The sequence below is a fragment of the Arachis hypogaea genome, chromosome 12, assembly GCF_003086295.3.
Source record: "Arachis hypogaea cultivar Tifrunner chromosome 12, arahy.Tifrunner.gnm2.J5K5, whole genome shotgun sequence".
In the NCBI taxonomy this organism is placed as follows: Eukaryota; Viridiplantae; Streptophyta; class Magnoliopsida; order Fabales; family Fabaceae; genus Arachis; species Arachis hypogaea.
Window position 1 is genome coordinate 120,388,283 of NC_092047.1, and position 18,289 is coordinate 120,406,571.

The 18,289-nt window shown below is 34.3% G+C and overlaps 4 protein-coding genes across 11 annotated transcripts; 3 read left to right on the forward strand and 1 right to left on the reverse strand.

The window, feature by feature from the left end:
• The first annotated feature begins 2,976 nt into the window (after window positions 1–2,976).
• On the forward strand, window positions 2,977–7,394 carry LOC140177229 (interactor of constitutive active ROPs 2, chloroplastic-like). 5 transcript variants are annotated; one of them, XM_072210389.1, is made up of 5 exons: window positions 2,977–3,245; window positions 4,402–4,458; window positions 4,944–5,127; window positions 5,282–6,958; window positions 7,059–7,394. In XM_072210389.1, exons 2-4 carry the CDS (start codon window positions 4,439–4,441, stop codon window positions 6,947–6,949), a joined length of 1,872 nt encoding a protein of 623 aa, XP_072066490.1. In that variant the 5' UTR covers window positions 2,977–3,245; window positions 4,402–4,438; the 3' UTR covers window positions 6,950–6,958; window positions 7,059–7,394. The 5 variants fall into 5 exon arrangements, with proteins under 5 accessions (XP_072066490.1, XP_072066491.1, XP_072066492.1 ...); XM_072210390.1 differs by having other exon boundaries at window positions 3,104–4,129; XM_072210391.1 differs by lacking the exon at window positions 2,977–3,245 and adding an exon at window positions 4,188–4,271.
• A 1,381-nt stretch (window positions 7,395–8,775) lies between these two features.
• Window positions 8,776–10,085, forward strand: LOC140177231 (small ribosomal subunit protein uS12). Its single transcript, XM_072210395.1, has 4 exons — window positions 8,776–8,977; window positions 9,379–9,534; window positions 9,601–9,727; window positions 9,814–10,085. Exons 1-4 carry the CDS (start codon window positions 8,973–8,975, stop codon window positions 9,952–9,954), a joined length of 429 nt encoding a protein of 142 aa, XP_072066496.1. The 5' UTR covers window positions 8,776–8,972; the 3' UTR covers window positions 9,955–10,085.
• A 523-nt stretch (window positions 10,086–10,608) lies between these two features.
• Window positions 10,609–12,873, reverse strand: LOC140177230 (protein IQ-DOMAIN 19-like). Its single transcript, XM_072210394.1, has 4 exons — window positions 12,157–12,873; window positions 11,824–12,036; window positions 10,990–11,670; window positions 10,609–10,881 (listed from the first exon to the last, which is right to left on the reverse strand). Exons 1-4 carry the CDS (start codon window positions 12,541–12,543, stop codon window positions 10,861–10,863), a joined length of 1,302 nt encoding a protein of 433 aa, XP_072066495.1. The 5' UTR covers window positions 12,544–12,873; the 3' UTR covers window positions 10,609–10,860.
• Window positions 12,874–15,218: 2,345 nt separating this feature from the next.
• Window positions 15,219–17,294, forward strand: LOC140177233 (uncharacterized). 4 transcript variants are annotated; one of them, XM_072210396.1, is made up of 6 exons: window positions 15,219–15,672; window positions 15,859–16,017; window positions 16,357–16,437; window positions 16,670–16,795; window positions 16,875–16,970; window positions 17,043–17,294. In XM_072210396.1, exons 1-6 carry the CDS (start codon window positions 15,567–15,569, stop codon window positions 17,123–17,125), a joined length of 651 nt encoding a protein of 216 aa, XP_072066497.1. In that variant the 5' UTR covers window positions 15,219–15,566; the 3' UTR covers window positions 17,126–17,294. The 4 variants fall into 4 exon arrangements, with proteins under 4 accessions (XP_072066497.1, XP_072066498.1, XP_072066500.1 ...); XM_072210397.1 differs by having other exon boundaries at window positions 16,914–16,970; XM_072210399.1 differs by lacking the exon at window positions 16,357–16,437 and having other exon boundaries at window positions 15,267–15,672; window positions 16,914–16,970.
• Window positions 17,295–18,289: the final 995 nt, after the last annotated feature.

Consider the following 18,289-nt stretch of genomic DNA (forward strand, 5'->3'; position numbering starts at 1 on the left):
TTCAGAGACAGTTCCATCTGCGCTTCCTTCTGTCAGTTCCGTCTGCACCCGTTTTATCCGTTTATGCATTTTTTTCTCTTTATTTCGTTTGAGTTTGAGGGAGATGTTAGAATATAATTAAGATCAATTAATATTATTTAGTATATCTGAGTATTTATTATATGAGATTACGTCTTTATTATTACGATTCTCGTAGTAACTATAAATACCCTTTTATATTGTATCAGACAATTTGAATATTACACTCAATAATACACAAATCCTTCTTCTAGTTTAGTCTCTTATTTCAAACATTGACCAATCCCAACAACTCACAAAAAATTATTGCTGATCTTAAAGTAAAGTTAAAAAAAAAACTAAAAGAAGTAATACAGATAGAGAAGTAATTCATATGTTGGAGGAGAATTTGGCTGATTACAAGAGATATAAGAGAGGTATTAAAAAAAATAGAATCTAATGGCTGAAATGTGGACATTAGAATACTAAATTTTTTCATTCTAAATTTCAATACAAAAATCGAAAGAACAAGATCTACAAACTATAAGACAATTTCGGTACAGTTAAAATTAATTTAGGGGACATAGTTCAAGTTGCTCATGACTATTTTTTAGGAGTTTTTCTCATTCTCTAATTCTCGGCAATCAACAGAGAAGGACATTAACTCTATTTGAAGGAAGGTGGATGCTAGAATTAATCAAATGCTCGTAAGAAGAGTGATAGAAAGTGAAATCAAAGATGCTGTTTTTTATTAATCCTTTCTGGAGATTATAGATTCACAATAAAATTCTTTTGATTTTACTGAAAATTTATCTAGAAGAAAGTGGTGGAAATAGTTAAATTTTTTTTTTTACAAATGATAAGATGTTAAGATTCTTGAATTATACTCAAATTTATCTCATTCTAAAAATTCTTATGACAGAGACGATGACCCAGATAAGGCTAATAAGTCTCAATAGTATCTTTTATAAGGTGATCTCTAAAATTTTAGTTGGCATGTAACATGTTATGAATAAGGTTATTAGTAATAACCAAAATACATTTATTACAAAAATGTTGATAAGCAATAACATCCTTATTGTCCATAAATACATACATTTTTCTAAAAGAATAAGGAATTTGGTGATTACGACTTAGTCCTCAAACTTGATATGAGTAAGGCATATGATAGAATTAAATGAAATTTTGTAAAAAAAATGGATGGATTGAATGAAAAAATATGTGATTACTGTATTTTATTCTGTTATTATAGAAGAATAACCTCATAATTTTTTTAAATCACGTAATAAATTACAATAAGATGATCTCTTTTCTCTTTATCTTTTTTATAATTTGTAAAAAAAATTATTTTGTATGTTCCACATAAGAGAATAGAGATAAGAAATTTTTGGTCTAAGACTTTATAGTAGATATCCTTCTTTTAACATTTTTTTTACAAATGACTCAATTTTGTGTTTATAAAGAAACGAAAACATGCGAACACCTTATGCATATCTTGCAGGCCTATACTTTTAGTCAAAACACTCCAAAACAAACTGAAAATTTTTTAACCCATACTCTATAAGTATTTTTTTGTAGATAGACGAGACAAATACTTAGGACTATTTAAAAATCTAAAAGGCTTTATTTAATTACTTACGTGATAAAATAAAAAAGAAAATATAAGTTTGAAAAAAGAATGATATGATAAATATGGAGTTAAATCTCAAAGTGATTCCTGAAATTACTTAAGCCTTAAAGTGGCTCTTGAAATTAAAAGTTATTCAATTTTGTCTCAAAATTTATACTCCGAGATTCATACTAATCCTTAAGACATTTTTCATTCACTGGAACACTAAAAATGGCGTCGTTTTATATTTATTAAAAAAAAAAGAAAAACACTCCCTCTTTCTCTAGTTTTTTTTTCATTTTCTTTCTACACTCCCTTTCCGTTTTCCAACCCTTTCTCGGTTCTTCTTTCCCTTTCCCTTCCATGCTTCCCTTCCCCTTCTTCTTCTCCATCCCCAGTTCCCCTTTCCCTTTTCTTTCCATGGTCTATTTTTCCTTTCCCAATCCTTCCCCATTTCACCTTTTCTTTTTTCTTCCACGCTCTTCTTTTCTTTCCCCAATTCATCCCTAGTTTCCTTTTTCCTTTCCCTTCTCATTCTCCTTCCCTAATATGAGGCCCTTCCTTTTTTCCTTTTCCTTTCCCTCTCTCTTTTCCTTTCTCAATCTGAGGTCTTTTCCCAACTCGAGATCTCTGTTATCGTCTCTCCGACTTTCGTCACGGCACACCACGCTGCTTGCTCCACTTTCCAATCTAGTCTCTCTTCTCTGTCTTTCTTCTTGTATAGGTTTTTTTTTTCAATTTTTTACTGTAATAGATTTGTTCTGAATGTTTGAATGCATTGATTTTGACACGTGTTTAGCTCTATTTTTGTAATTCCTTTCTTATTTTATTGGAATCTTTGTTTCATTAGTTTACTGCATAAAATTCACGTAATACTGAGAAGTGGCAACGGAAAGAAAGGAGAAGGGGAAAGGGAAGGGACTCGAATTGGAGAAGAAGAGACTCAGATTTTTTTTTTAAATACAAAACGACGTCATTTTAAGGACTAGTATGAATTCTGGAATGCAAGTTTAAGGATAAAATTAAACAATTATTAATTATAAGGACCACTTTAAAATTTGATTACAATTTTAGAAATTACTTTAAGGTTTACCTCAATAAATACGTTTATCTGTTATTAAAATTTATATTATTAAATGTATAATATAATTAAACTTTTTATAATTATAATATATTACAACTAATTTATTTAACTTATCCTTCTAGTGAATAATTTATTTCTGTTTGATGACCTCTCAAAAAAAGTAAAATATATATTAAAAAAAGTGATAAATATATCTTAACAATATTTTTAAAAATTAATATAATATTGATTATTTTAAAATTTAATTTTTTGTTAACACACATTGGGATTGAAGGAACTAGACTCTGTACACTTAAAACAAGAAATAAAAAAGAAAAGAACAGTAACACAGCTAGTGAGAGAAAGAAAGGAGAGAGAAGGCTCAGACAGACACCTGAGCTTACTAGTTAGTGAGTAGTGACTACCACTCTAACAATCTACCTTTGAGGCTTTGACCATTGTCCTCCATTTCCCCAAAACTTGCTCCTTTTCCTTTTCTTTTCCTTGCTACTCCAACATTTCTACCATTTTTTTGCGCGTCCCAGCTCACAGCAGTAGCATCATTACTATACACTGGTAACTGCTGTTTCATAGCTGTGGTGTGTTCTTTGCCACTTCCCATTGGTTCAGCTCTGTTATCATTTTCCCATGTTTTTTACGACAAAAGCTTGATATTTTTCATCTGTGTATTGTTTATAATAGTATTCCTAATCAGGTTGGTTGTTGGTGTGTTGGGGTGTGTGTTTGTACAGTTGGGCTTGTTGGTTTTGGCTTAGTTTCCTTTCTCTTCATTATGATTCTTCCATTCTCGTCTCCCAAATCTGTCATTTTCCTGCCTATTTGAGTGTTTTAAAAAAAGGAACTTTTGTCTTTATTTTCATTCTATTTTTTACTTCTTTGTTTTACAACACTTTGGTTGTACATTGTATCCTCTTTCAATTTCATACGTTTTTTTTTAAATGCTTTGCTTTCTTTTGATGTATTGGTGATACACTGCATGTAGATCTGGGATTTTAGTTTTCATATTCAGACATGGGGTGCTTAAAGTTTGTGTCTTTCCCCTATTCTTCAAACGAGCTAGTTTTTCACTTTCCACATGTGTAGAGAGTAATGGCTAAAACTTAAAAGGGACCATTGCCACTTCATTGAGCTTCACTTAAGTTCTACTATTCTCAGGGGAAAAAATAAAGAAAATAAAATAAAAGGAGGACACTTTAATCCTGAACATTAATGAGCTTGGAATTATGGTTGTCAGCAATTCTGTACAGCATAGCACACCCAATCATTTCTAGTTATAATATGCTTTCGTTGACCGCATCATGGGTTTAGAAGATTACATTAAGTGGGATGCTAATGTAGCTGTCATTGTAGTTTATTGATGGTCCATGGAGGGCTCAAGTGCTCCTTGTTGCTATGGAGTAAAAGGGAGGAAATGTCATTAAAGAAAATTTTGAAAAAAGGTGGAAGATAGTTTTCCGTTAATGATAGTTTACTTATTATGTTGGTGCAAGGTTTTATTATGTTTAGTGTGTTCCATTTATTTCTATTTTGTTTGGTGGTAGTGGAGTTAGTTTACATGGAGTTTCTTTGAAGGGATTATATGTAGGTTTATTTGTTTGTTGGGTTTTTTATTTTCTGTTGAATGCCATTGTCATTTGCTGCAAAGTGCAAACAAATCCGTCTCTTTCATTCTTATAAATCAAAATCCTTATTGGCTTTATTTCTTTCTCAGATTACTATTGCCTCCCTATCGACTTTGACGTTAAAATATGCAGACAACAAAAGCAAGGTAAGGTTGTTGGTACTTAACTCTTTTCCAACACTCCATCTTTGTGCCTTCTCTATTTATTTAATTGGTGTTTTAGTGGATTCATAATGAGGATCATATTACATGTTTTGAACATCTACATTTTATCTACAACAAGATTTGGATCTTTGATATATAGTTTTTACTTTTTAAGGAGACATGTCTGTTTGATTGGAGTTGTTTGGTGAGATGCTAATGAAATAATGAATCGTGTTGTTATTTTGTCTTATTTTCCCCTCCATTTGGCAATCATGTGTTGAGACTTGAGAAGGGCTGTTTTGTATCTTTGTAAAAAACATAGCACCTTTTCTTGTGAATATTCCATTTCATTCTTGAAATTTTAAAAAGAAATTATTTCAAATGCATGTTTTCATTTTTTATCTTTTAAATTTTGGTTTAAGATGCTTTTTGATCTGCATTCTATGCTTATTTTGCTTGCTAATTGTCATATGGTTGGCTTTGATCAGAGCTAGCACTTCAGAAATGCCCCGAAGGAAATCTCCTGCAACTCCTCGTGCCGGTCGACAATCCAGGGCACCAGGCTCTGATTCAGACTCTGCCTCCTCATCTCCGAACCCATTGAGTAAGACTCCAAAGGATAAAATCCCAAAGGTTGTTGAACACAAGTCACCACGAAGTCCATTGTCTGAGGTATTCTTCTTGACTAAAAGCCTGTAATTTTGGCAATTATATTGGTAATCTTATGAGTAATAGAAACTATACAATATTTATCTCCATGGATATGAAAAGTTCCAACACTGAAGTATATTCAAATTATGGATAATTTCTTCATTATTTACTCTAGAAGAAGAGGCCGACTAGGGTCCAGGAATTGGAGTCTCAACTTGCTCAACTTCAGGAGGATCACAAGAGAGCTAAGGATCAACTTAACTCCTCTGAGTCATGGAAAAGAAAGGCTCAGCAAGAGGCCGAAGAGGCGAAAAAGCAGCTTGTAGCAATGACAAAAGAGCTGGAGGAGTCCCAGCATCAGCTTTTGGAACTATCTGCTTCTGAAGAAGAACGGATTCAAGAACTCCGTAAAATCTCTCAAGACCGCGACCGAGCATGGCAGTCTGAACTAGAGGCTGTTCAAAAGCAGCATGCAATGGATTCATCTGCTCTGGCATCTGCCATGAATGAAATCCAGAAGCTGAAAATGCAACTCGAAAGAGCACGCGAATCTGAAGCTTCTCAGGCAAACAATGCAGATACAGCTCATGCTGAGATTCAGGAGCTGAGAATGGAGCTCGACGAGACACTCTCGTTTCTGGAAAAGCTGAAAAATGAAGTAAATGATTGCAAAGAATCTGAGTCCCGGGCATTGGAAATAGTTGGCAAAACTCAAATGCAGTTAGAAGAAGCAAATAAGACTGTAGAAACACTCCAGTTAGAAGCTATGAAAGCCTCAGAAGCTTATAAAGCCATAGCTTTGGAGTTGGAGCAGTCAAGAGGTCAAGTTAAAGCATTGGAGGAACATGTGAACAAGCTCCAGGCTGATTTGGCTTGTGGTGCTAAGAAAGATACATCAGGCCCAAGCAATGAACCTGGAACTGAAATGGAAACTGTAGAAAATGAGGACATAAAGCAGCTCAAAGCAGAGCTTATCTCCGTGAAATCTGAAGCAGCAAAATTGAAATCTGCATTGGATGTTACTGAGGCACGGTACCAAGAAGAATATATCCAGAGCACATTGCAGATTCGAAGTACATATGAACAGCTGGAGCATACAAAATCGGAGTCATGTAAGCGACAAGCTGAATTATGCGAGGAACTGAAAATAGCTAAAGCTGACATGGAAGAGCTTAGGACGAGCCTGATGGAGAAGGAAACGAGGTTGCAGGGTGTGTCGGAAGAGAATGAGGGGCTCAAGTCAAAGATGAAGCTGAGCCAGCCTAGTGAAAGAGAATCTGAACTCGTGGGGCAGCTCAGAAAATTGGAAGTTAATGTAGCTGAGTTGAAGGAAACATTAATGGATAGAGAGACCGAACTGCAGAATATATCCGAGGAGAACAGCTCGCTGAAAATGGAGATAGAGAGGCGGGAATCAGAGAAGAACAAGATTACTGATGAGGCTGTTGCTTCGGCAGAAGCAGCAAGAGCTGCAGAGCGAGAGGCACTGATGAAACTCGGTTCCATAACAGAAGAAGCGGATAAAAGCAACCATAGAGCAGCTCGGGTAACCCAGCAATTAGATGCTGCACAGACTGCAAATTCTGAGTTAGAGGCCGAGTTAAGGAGACTGAAAGTGCAGTCGGATCAGTGGAGGAAGGCTGCCGAAGCAGCTGCCACCATACTATCTGCTGGAAACAATGGAAAGGTTGTGGAGAGAACCGGTTCACTTGATAATAATTTCAATTCTATCACTGGCAAGATGACTTCTCCTTATTCAGAAGACACAGATGATGACTCGCCCAAGAAGAAAAACACAAACATGTTGAAGAAGATTGGAGTTTTGTGGAAGAAGAATCATTGAGTGTCCAAGGTAGCGTTTCATGATTGTTGGTTTATTGCTCAAATGGTTTAACTCATTTTGTTCCATAATCATACTACTTGCTGGCCTTTCTGTTTTTGGTTATGTTCAGGTTTCAAGCACTACTTGGGGAACTTTTAACCTTACAAAGATCATGGTGTCACAACATCACAAAAATATGTATATTTGAAGATGATGGTGGTTTCAATTCCCTCAGCTTTGTAATGGCGCAATGCTTGGTCTTTTTGAAGTTTTCATGTCATCACATTCCTAGTTACTAGTTAGTGGGTAATAGAGAAGGGTGAGGACTCCATGTTGGGCAACTTTTGATGATGTATGTATTTAACAACTATCATGTATGTTTTATGTTATATGCCATCTTTTGAATAAACGAAGAAAAAAGGGGCATTTTCTTATCTGACCCTTTTCTTTTCTTTTCCCCTTAAAATTAGAATGAGATACAATTCACATCACTCTTGCTTAATTGATTTCATTGTGCTACACAACCAAGGTTACTAGCATATTTATATCACCAGTGATATTAGGGAGCTATTTTTTTTGGATTATCAACATCATTTATTCTTTTCTAAAAATTATTTTATTTATTTTATATGATAAATTTTTTTACTTCTAAATTCCAAATTATACATCTTAAATCTTCCAAAAACAAAAGGTTTTAAAATTTAAAGAAAGAATTAACTAATTATAACTTAGTTCTCTATGCTTTCTGATATAGAATATATAAATTTCATACTTTTTTCAAGTAAGGATTAAATAATTGAGTGGCTGAGTTCACAACCGAATAGTTAGTTTTTTATATGTCTCAATTTGTAATTCTATATTCAATATTCAATTCCCGTCTATTTTTTTTAATACTCTCTAAGAATAATTTTTAAAGCCTACTACTTTTTTTTTTACAAAAAAAATGAAAAACAAAAAGAAAGACAAATTTTTTAACACAGTTATAAAACTAAGTAATTGACTATTGATGGATTGCGAGTTTTGCTAACAAAGTGTTTAATATAGAAATTCAAAATTTTCTACATGGCACTAAAAGGTAGTGTTTGAAATTTTTAAAATTTTAGTTTTAGGATATCCGATTGAAATTTTTGAAGATAAACACTGAAATTGTAATAATATTTTTTTAAAAAAAATATTTTTATTTAATTTTTTAAATTCTAAATTTACTCTTTAATCTTTGTATTTATTTTAAACTAAATATAATTTTTAAATATAACTCAATTTAATATATTTTATACCAAATATAATATAAAAATTTAATTTATTTTCTGCCTCATCCTCTCGATTTTAGCCTCTTTTCTAAATGTAACCTAATTTATTATATAAATATTATATTTATAAACACTATAATAGACTGCATGCAAAATATATTCGAATTCTCAACTGTCACTTGAACAAACTAATAAACTTCCAAACCAATTTCATTACTCTTTTCTCTTTTTTTATACAAGTGCTAATAAACATAGGGTAGGTTATATTTTTTTTCAATTCCAATAAGTAAACAATAAGATATACTAACCAACTTGAGTTGGTCGAGTAGTCCGCTTAAATAAGTGTCGAAAGTTCGAAGTTCACCTTGTACATGTAGCAATTCATTGGCCAACAACAGACCCTTATCGGGTTAGAGATACTATTTGGATAAAAAAAAAAAAAAGATATGCTAACAACGTAAATAACGGCCGCAGTTTAGGCTCACGATCCATATATAATAAGAATTATATCTAATTAATTTAAAATTTAATTTTTAAAATTAAAATTAATTTTTTTAATTTATTATTTAAGGTTTTTTTGTGTGGGAGGTGGTCTTTGAGGTAAGTAAATATTGGGCCAAAGGGCTCGTTAAGCTGAACAGAACCCAAGTCTCAATAGTATGTCCAAGTATATATAAGGCACCAACTCTGACTCGCAAAACAGCATTAGGGTTTCTGGCTTTCTGCAGTTGATTCTCCACCTTCACCTAGCTCGTCTACCGCAGCAGCACAAGAACAACTAACCCGCCGTCGCCATGGGGTAACTACTCTTCACACCTCTCCCTCCATCTTCCAATTTTGCACATAAAGGATGAACTTGTTTGAATCCTACAGTATGGTAGCTGTCTCAATGTTTATGTATTTATATTTCTTTAATCAAATCAAATCCTTGCTTCTTACCTCAACAACCCCTAGGAAAGTTTTAATTTTTCTACCCTATGGTATATCTTATCTTGTAGGATTCAAGGTTGCATTTATCTGCCCCATTTAGTTTTTTATATATATTTGCCATGTGGTTATAAGCCTGAGCTTAGGAGTTGAATTAGTGTCAGCATTTGATTTCTGTTTATTGAGTTTTAAATTTTTTATTTTGATATTCTTTGGCATCGGCATAGTTAGTGATAAGTAGGGATTATTTGCGGTGTATGAAATTATGTACAGGAAGACACGTGGAATGGGAGCTGCCCGCAAGTTGAAGTCCCACCGCAGGAGGCAAAGGTGGGCAGATAAGTCCTACAAGAAATCCCATCTCGGCAATGAATGGAAGAAACCCTTTGCTGGTTCATCCCATGCCAAGGGAATTGTCCTTGAGAAGATGTAAGATTACTTTAAAGTTCAACTTTTCATATTGGGGAGGGGAACTAATTGGTTTTCTATGTGCAGTGGTATTGAAGCTAAGCAGCCCAACTCTGCCATTCGTAAGTGTGCCAGAGTGCAGCTCATCAAGAATGGCAAGAAGATTGCTGCATTCGTCCCAAATGATGGTTGCTTGAACTACATAGAAGAGAATGTGAGTGTTCTTTTAGAACTTGATCCAATTTATTTTAATACTTGTAGAATATGTTGTTAACATCAGAGATGTGCCTGTTTCTGTAGGATGAAGTCTTGATTGCCGGATTCGGACGAAAGGGTCATGCTGTGGGAGATATTCCTGGAGTCAGGTTTAAGGTGGTGAAGGTCTCTGGTGTTTCTCTTTTGGCTCTCTTCAAGGAGAAGAAGGAGAAGCCAAGGTCTTAAATTTGTGCAATGCATGTTTCTTCTCTTTTCTTATAGTTTCTCTAATATGTTATGAATTTTGTTACGAGTTGAATGTGTTTTATGGACAATTTTGTATGCTAGTTATGAAAATGTCACATTTGGTTCGACCAGCATCGTTTCTACTATTTTTCAATTGAGAAAAGATCTTGTCAGTTTTGATTCGCGGTAGGCTTACTATGTTTCTGGTTACCAGTTCCTTTGGCTTGTCGTTAATAAAGTGTGAACAATAACAAGAAAAAAATTTAACATGGATATATGCGATAAACAATTCTATTTAGTATACCCCTTCTTACCAAGATGTTGACTTGTTATGTTTTGTTGAATTTTCTTTTAACTTTGTCGATCATTGGCAAGCAGAATGGCATTCTCTTTACAGGGAAAATTATCCAGTGAACTAAACTCGCTTTATCTAAAGTATCCCAATTAACAACATCCATATATGGCAAGGATGCTATTATTCTAACTACAATTGGCGAACGGAATCACGCGCATGTTGATTTTCCTCTTTGTATCTCGATACTTTTTCCTCTCTCCTTTGTATCTCTTGCAATATATATGGTAGAGTAAATTTGTGGCCATAACACATATTATGGCCTTCTTAAGTAGCTTCTTTCTCCGTCATGCGTTGATATCGTTTTGAATATCAAATTCCAGATTATTGGGCGTTACTTATGTCATCTCTATTTTCTACAGAAATACAATAGACATCTGAAACTAAAATTGATGCTGGTAAAATTATACACACTTGAAATAGTTAAAAGTTTAAACATGCAGAAGAATAAGAAAGAAACACTTCAAAAGCTGAACATCAATCAAATGGATTTGTTATTTGCACTCGAGTTTAAAAGCAGGTCTCCTTCAAAACCGGTATTGGAATGCACCATTTCAGTACCTATGTCCACGAGGCTGCATCGAAAGCAAGCATTCATGAAATCTGATCAGATCGAAGAGTATTGGTGTTGCTACACAAGTTGGAAAAATGAATAGAACTTAACTAAATACCTAAGTACTCACATTATATGCAGCAGGAGATCTGCAGTAATTGGAATTTGTGATCACTGAAGTTGTAGAGCCACACTCGCTGTCTTTGAGGGAAACAGTTGACCTATCAAGCTTCATTGACCAAGGATATTGGTAGTTTTGTGCAGTGAGACCAACATGTGAAGATGACCTCTGCATTCTCATTGGCCTAGGGACACTTCTTCCCTCCACCGAAGCTCTTCGCCGGCTTGGCTGCCTCTCGAATGAATCTGGCCTTTGCCTTGGTGCACTGTGTGATCTGGCTTTGGCCCTTGATGATTCAGTGTTAGCCATGTAATTTGGGAAAAATTGGTAGTCATAGGACATGGAGTCTGCTGCATAGTTTGGTTTAGGAAAAGCAAAAGGAAGATTCAAATCCTCCTCTCTTGAAACTGCTGAGTAGTAATGAGGGCTGCTTTGTGCTGTGTTGAAGGCTCCACAATCCTCAAAGTGGCCACTGCATGCTCTTGGACTGAACTCTGTCATTGCTGAAGGTGCTGGCGATGCCTTGTTGCTGCCTCCTTCTTTTAAGTATGAATAAACATAACCATTTGGTGAATAATATGTTGAATATCTATGGCCGTATCCGTGATTTGATGTGCTGTTTCTTCCTCTTGAATCACAAACATCCATCTGCACAATCTTGATGTTCTCTTCCATGCCCCTCTCATGTTCCTACATGGACAAAACACCAAAATCCATACTCATTCTCATTCACTAGAAAAATACTAATACAAATCATCATCATCTGATGACAGCAATTAAGTTGGAAATTTCAGTCATCACTCTACAGTTTGAAAGATAGTTAGCAAGAAATGCTGAACTCACATTATACATATGCCTGAACAAATTATCCTCTAATAAGGTTTTTCGCTTCCCTTGTGATTCCATTCGAAGCCTTGAAGCATGAGCTCTGGCTTGGGCTATGACCAAAGCCTGCATGCACCTTAATGTATCTCTGGCCTGTTTTCTCACCAAGTAACCCCTTACCAGTGCCTGCAACTTCACTATCCCTCTAAGAGCACACAATGCTTTTCTTGCCTGGTACACACAACATTGAAACGTTTCACCCATTCACATATACGACCTGGTACATGATGTACTAGATTTCCAAAGTTACACATATTTTAAAACAAGTGTAATACTTATATGATTACATACCAAGTAGGACCTGAACACAGATTGAATTTTAATGGCAGCAGCTTCTTCAATGCTTCCAGTTCTTTCATTAGAACTGGAAGTCAAGCGGATCACGGTGGCAGCAGCTGTGGCGGCAACCACGGCCGTGGCATGATTCTTCTGCTCATTCTGAGCATCTGTGGCACTTGCTTCTGCAAAATTCAGTTCCTTGGAAGCTGTAGCTGTGGCTGATGATCTCCTGAAACTCCACCTTCTTTTCTCCTTTGGTGTTGTTGAGTTTGGAGTGATTGGATTTTCTGTACCATTTGACAGAACAATTGGGCTAATGGTTGCACATTTTTCCCTGTATTTTTCTTTATCTCTCTTCCCTGTCAATAAGTTTCTAAGCCATTTCCCTGTCTTCCCCATCTCTATCAAAAACACACAATTTGGAAAATGGCAGCAACAACTTAAAAGAAAGGTACAAAATGAGATGTAGATCTCTTCATGTCTGCATATGAAAATTGCATTCAGTACTATGGCCCTCCTATTAAATGTAGCCAATCTTTTTGACAGCCTAAACTCACTGGCTTGTACATTATCTCATTTTTCTGTACTAACTACCACTTTGTGCCTTGACACTGTGTCACAGGACTCAAATACAATTATACAAAGATGTCCAAGATATACAAATATGTTTTAAAGGGGAAGCAGTTAGAAAAATAGGCAAAATATATTTGTATTAGGACAAGAGTTTTTTCCGCTTCTACTATTTCTCTCTCTATATATATACAGAATGTCATAAGATCTATAAACTGACTTGCGGACTTAGCAATGGCCATTAGGAGCACTTCACTTCTATAGATATCGATCCCATGTGGTTAGGTCAGGGCTGCTAGTGCAAGAAGTAGCATAGAAGCAGCACCCCATAATAAGTTTGCCACATCTTACTTGGAACACAAATGATATTGATATAGGATTATGGTTTAATTACTCCGTTAGTTTCTAAAGTTTTACCAAATTTATAATTAGGTTCTTATATTTTTTTCCCTTATAAAGACTAACAGAATAATTAAATATAGAATTATAGATCCATTTCCGAACAAATACTAATAATTTGTATTCTGTTACACAACTTTCATATATAGATGACAAACAAATACACCAACCAATAAATCTCCAATTGAAACAGTACTATTCCGCCTTTCAATTTCTTCACATTATAAATCAGATTTTGAATGTGTTTATTTACAACTTAAATATTCACATTTATTTGCTGCTTCAATAATCGTATTTATTCCAGTCTTCTTCATAGATTACGCGATAAGCTTCCAATACTATAATAGCACATTTGGTTGGTTGCCAAGGGTGTTTTGGTGATTTCAGTTTTTCGGTTATTGTGAAATGGATTGGATCAGAGTCCACGTGAGAAACTTGGTCAACATGCAGCATACTGAATCCTTCTAAAAATACTCATATTTGGATAGTGGAGGTATCAAGATGAGGGTCCATTTTAGGGACGTTGAAGCATGGAAAATTAGAAGACCTTGTGTGATTGAAGCTTGAAAGATCCACTAACATACAACTGTTTTGTGTGTGTGCACGTGCCAATGGATCATATGACATATATGTAAATTTAAGAGATAACGAGTTAATCAAATTTGTTTCTTGTTTTAATTTCTTTCCTGAATGTGCTCTATAAGTGTGGGATTGAAGTCATTCCCAATAACCAAAGGCTGCTATGGATTGAAGAGCTTCTTCTATGTTCTCTCTTGAGTGAAATGCGCTGCAAGTTTCCTTCAACATTGCTTCCTCAATCAACAGTAGATCCATAACCTTATTCATTTAAGGACATTTATGTAAGATTTTGATCTGTATACATGAATTTAAATCGTAATCAATGATAAGGTAGTGGTTGTCTATACATGGATTATCAAATGAACAGGAGGAACAGGCCCCATTATTATACCTGGCCTATCGTATATTAGTAGGAGATCAGGGATGTCTTTCCGTAAACAAACAATTAGTAGTTAGTTGGCAATCACATGGCATGTTTATAAGCTCCCACTCTGACTGCTTACATTATTCATTTCCTTCTATTCCCTACTTATTATAATTCCTTAAATCAAACTCATTAGCTTATACTTTCAGCAACTAATCCGGAACTAATCAAGATTATTATCCATAATGAAGTATAGAAAATTATTGCTAATGAGAGGAAACCTTTTTTTTTTTTACTGTTTACGTACTTGTTCCTCTCAGCACATGCTTATAATTTCAATTCTGTTAGAAAGAATGTATCAAGCAATGTGCTGCATGAACAGATGTGAACTAGTAATGCAGGTTGAATTTCTTTCTAATATCTAAATGTCGGTATTTAGCAGAAGCATAAATTATATGGAAAGTATAACCATGCAGTGAAGGGATACAAGAATTACTCTTGATAAGGAGAGAAAGCACCCCAAAAAATGGTGAAGTAAATTCAAAGACAAGAATGATTGTGTTGTGTTCCAACTTCCAATCCAAGCAATAAGTTCAACACGGTACATCTGCCCATTGCCTGCAGTGCAGGTAGCAGCAGAATAAGTATCTTTAATGAATTATGGATTTCGGTATCTCATGGAACTGTACTAAGCCTCATCAAAGCCCAACAAATAAGCCCATATATTAGCCCAATAATACAAAACTTTACTAACACTGCACAAATGTAAGTGTATGTTGGTTAGTGGTTAGGCTAGTGTGTGTAGCTCGCAATGAAGCCAATTTTTCCACTTAATCATAAATAAGAGAGCATCAAAGTCAAAGGTGGAAGTAATGAGCAATGAGTCAAAGAGGTTGCAAATTGAAATGGAACATACTTGCATATTAACCCTGTAATAAATAATGCTTCATGACGAATATACCATCTTTAAAGCTAATTCGGAGTGGGCCTCAAGACATAACACTAACAATCAGATAAAAAATAAATAGGTCGGCTGATTAAAACCCCCATAAAAGAAAAATGAGTAAATGAGGAAGGAAAAGGGTTGACTTTTCCCAATTGGTGCTCAATTGGCCGGTTGCATTGCCACAAAACTTAACACACACACGCACACAACATCCAACCACCCAGCGTGAGCATTAAATGAAATCCATTTTTACGGAAACTGGTTAACTTTGTACTTATTTTATTTTCTGTCTGTGAACTGAGATAGGAGTATATTATTCATATTATTATTATGAAAATAATCCGTTACTTTGCAAATAACACACGTCTGCTTGATAGTCACCTCCTGTAATAAATTGCTATGCTGAGAAAAAGAGCGTCATTTTCAAAGTTGGCCACATGACTCATTTATTTATTTATTGTCATTTATAAAACAATCACCTAAACATATGCTTTGCTGTTTTTCTGTTAATGAGAAGGCCTCTCTTTCTTTCTTTATCTCCCTGACCATTTGAGAATTGGGATTATGGCATTCGCAAGAGTTATCATAGCTCTTGTTTTTGAACTTGTTCTTTTGCATCCATATTCAGCTTCAAGCGACTTCCTTTCTCCTTTGCTCTCTCCTATCTTTGGTAACTTCAGACTCTTATAATCTGTTTTATTGGATTCCTCTGTTTGGGATACTTTATGTAATTTGCAGTTGCAAGTTTGAGATTTGTTCAGTATTCATCTAAAGGGCCTTCTCAAAGATTTTTTTTAATCAACTTTATCCGTGATTTCTGGACTATTTTGACATGCTGTTTTGTTTGTGAGCTCAGATGATGTGTGCAAAGATGTGAAATGCGGCAAAGGAACATGCAAGCCTTCTAAGAACAGCTCTTTCTTCTTCGAATGCGAGTGTGATCCAGGTTGGAACAAACTCTTTGCTTCCAATGACGACGGTGCTTTCAACTTTCTTCCCTGCATAATTCCTAACTGTAAGAACTAGAAACTCTACTCAGTTGTTGCCACCGCTTTGTGCTCAATAGTCTTTATTTCTATTTTTTTCTAGTTCTTCTCTGTTTATTTATTTTGACACTGCCTCAAATGGGAAGATAGCATTTACATAGTATCATTTTGCAAAGCACAAATTGTTATCTCTTTGGTGTCAATTGTGGCTGCATGAGGTTGAAAAGGTATTGTGTTCGTGTCTAAGTTACACTGAGTTTTCTGGGGGGAAATGACAAAGGCGGGTAGCAATATATACTAGTGGAAATTTCACATGGATAAAGATGAATATCTTTCTTGCTAAAAGAATAAATACTTGGATCTTGTAGGCACTGTGAACCACTCTTGCTCCAAAGCCCCTTCTCCTGCTCCACAAAAAGCAAGACAAACTAACGAGTCGATATTTGACGGTAAGGATGAGACGAATTTTGGTAGATAACATACCAGTTTAAAGGGTTCTAAACTTTTTTTTTTAATCGAAGATAGACATTTAAAGAGTTCTAAAGTTGATATATATATGTTATATAAGTAGAGGGTGAAGTATGTAAGAACTTTGATACCGACAAGAATGCATGTGAGATTTGAGTTTGATGGAGTTGTAGAGATATATGCATGATTCATAGTGTATGTTGGTTGATGTAGCTTGCAATTGGGTTGATTGTGGAGGAGGGTCATGCAACAAGACATCAACATTTTCCTATGCTTGTGAGTGCGATACTGGCTACGACAATCTCCTCAACTCCACTGCATTCCCTTGTTACAAACAGTGTAAGACTACAATGCAAGCAACGTAACCTTCACTTCACTTTTTGCCTCAAATAATATATAATAGAATTTTGGATTGAAGGTGCTCTTGGGATGGATTGTTCTAACCTTGGAATATCAGTGAAAAACTCATCATCTTCTGAACCACCTGCATTGAATGACAATAGTAAGAGTGAAGGTAAAGCTACAACTTATTATATCTTCTTATCCTCGTGCCATTTCTTTTTGCTTATTATTTAATGTTTTTCAGGTAGCTCAATTGTGCAAGGAAGTTTCATTTGGGTGGTCATGCTGATTATGTTGATGGCAGAGATGCAGTTGCAATTGCGATAATTGTTGGATGGATATGGATTCATATAAATAAGGCATTGGAGGAGTTTAATTATATGTTGATTAGTGTATGTAGTATTGTAGTACACAAAAGATTGTCATACGACTTCCATATGTCCTTGCTGCTTCTTTTCTTCATGTACAGAATATAAATTCATGTTTGATTGTTTGATGCTTTTGTATTTTTTCTGAGCTTTCCACCTGCCATCCGTATCTTACTATCTATCTATTTAGGGTAAAGGATATCTTTTGTTATTGAAATTTGATAAATTTTTTGGTTCGCATCAAATATATTATTAACGGCTAATTTTTTAAAAAAATTAAGATAAATTCAACAATTTTATAAGAACAACCTTTAAAATAAATTAAGCATAATTTTCATGTGTTATTGTTGGATTGATCTTAAATTTTTTGAAAATTTATCTGTCAATGATATATTTGGTGCAAATTGAAACAAAATAAAACTTAAGAATATTTTTGAAATTTTTGTCAAACTTTAGGAACAAAAAATATCCTTTATTTATTTATTTATTTATAATCTGTTGAGATAGAATTTACTGTAGCTTTAGGGTTAATAGTCAAATTAGTCCTTGAAAGATAAGACATTCTTTAAATTCATCCTTGAAAGATTTTTTCAATCAAATTGGTCATTCATATTTGTCCTCGAGTCACTCTATTAACAATTTTCTTCAAAGATTGATGTCGTAAAATGTTAATTGATAACATATATAGTATCTGATATGTTTAATTGGATATTGACCAAATATATTTATAAAAATTTATTAATTTAGTCATTTTTTCCGATTACAAAAATCCTATTCCTAATATGGCTTAGTGACTAAATTGATAGATTTTCGTAAACATATTTAATTAATATCTAATTGAACATGTTATGTGTCATATATGTTATCAATTACTATTTCACATTATCAATAGTTGACAAAAATTATGAGTAGAGTAATTGAAGGACATATATGTTTAATTTGTAATCTTTGAAAGATCAATTTGATTGAAAAAATCTTTAAAGAACAAATTTGAAAAATATTATTTTTAGGGACTAATTTAACTATTAACTCGTAGCTTTAGAATCAATCATATTTCACATTTTTCTATTGTGCTACATCATATTTTTCTCTCGAGGGTTGAGAGTTTAGCAGTGAAATTGGA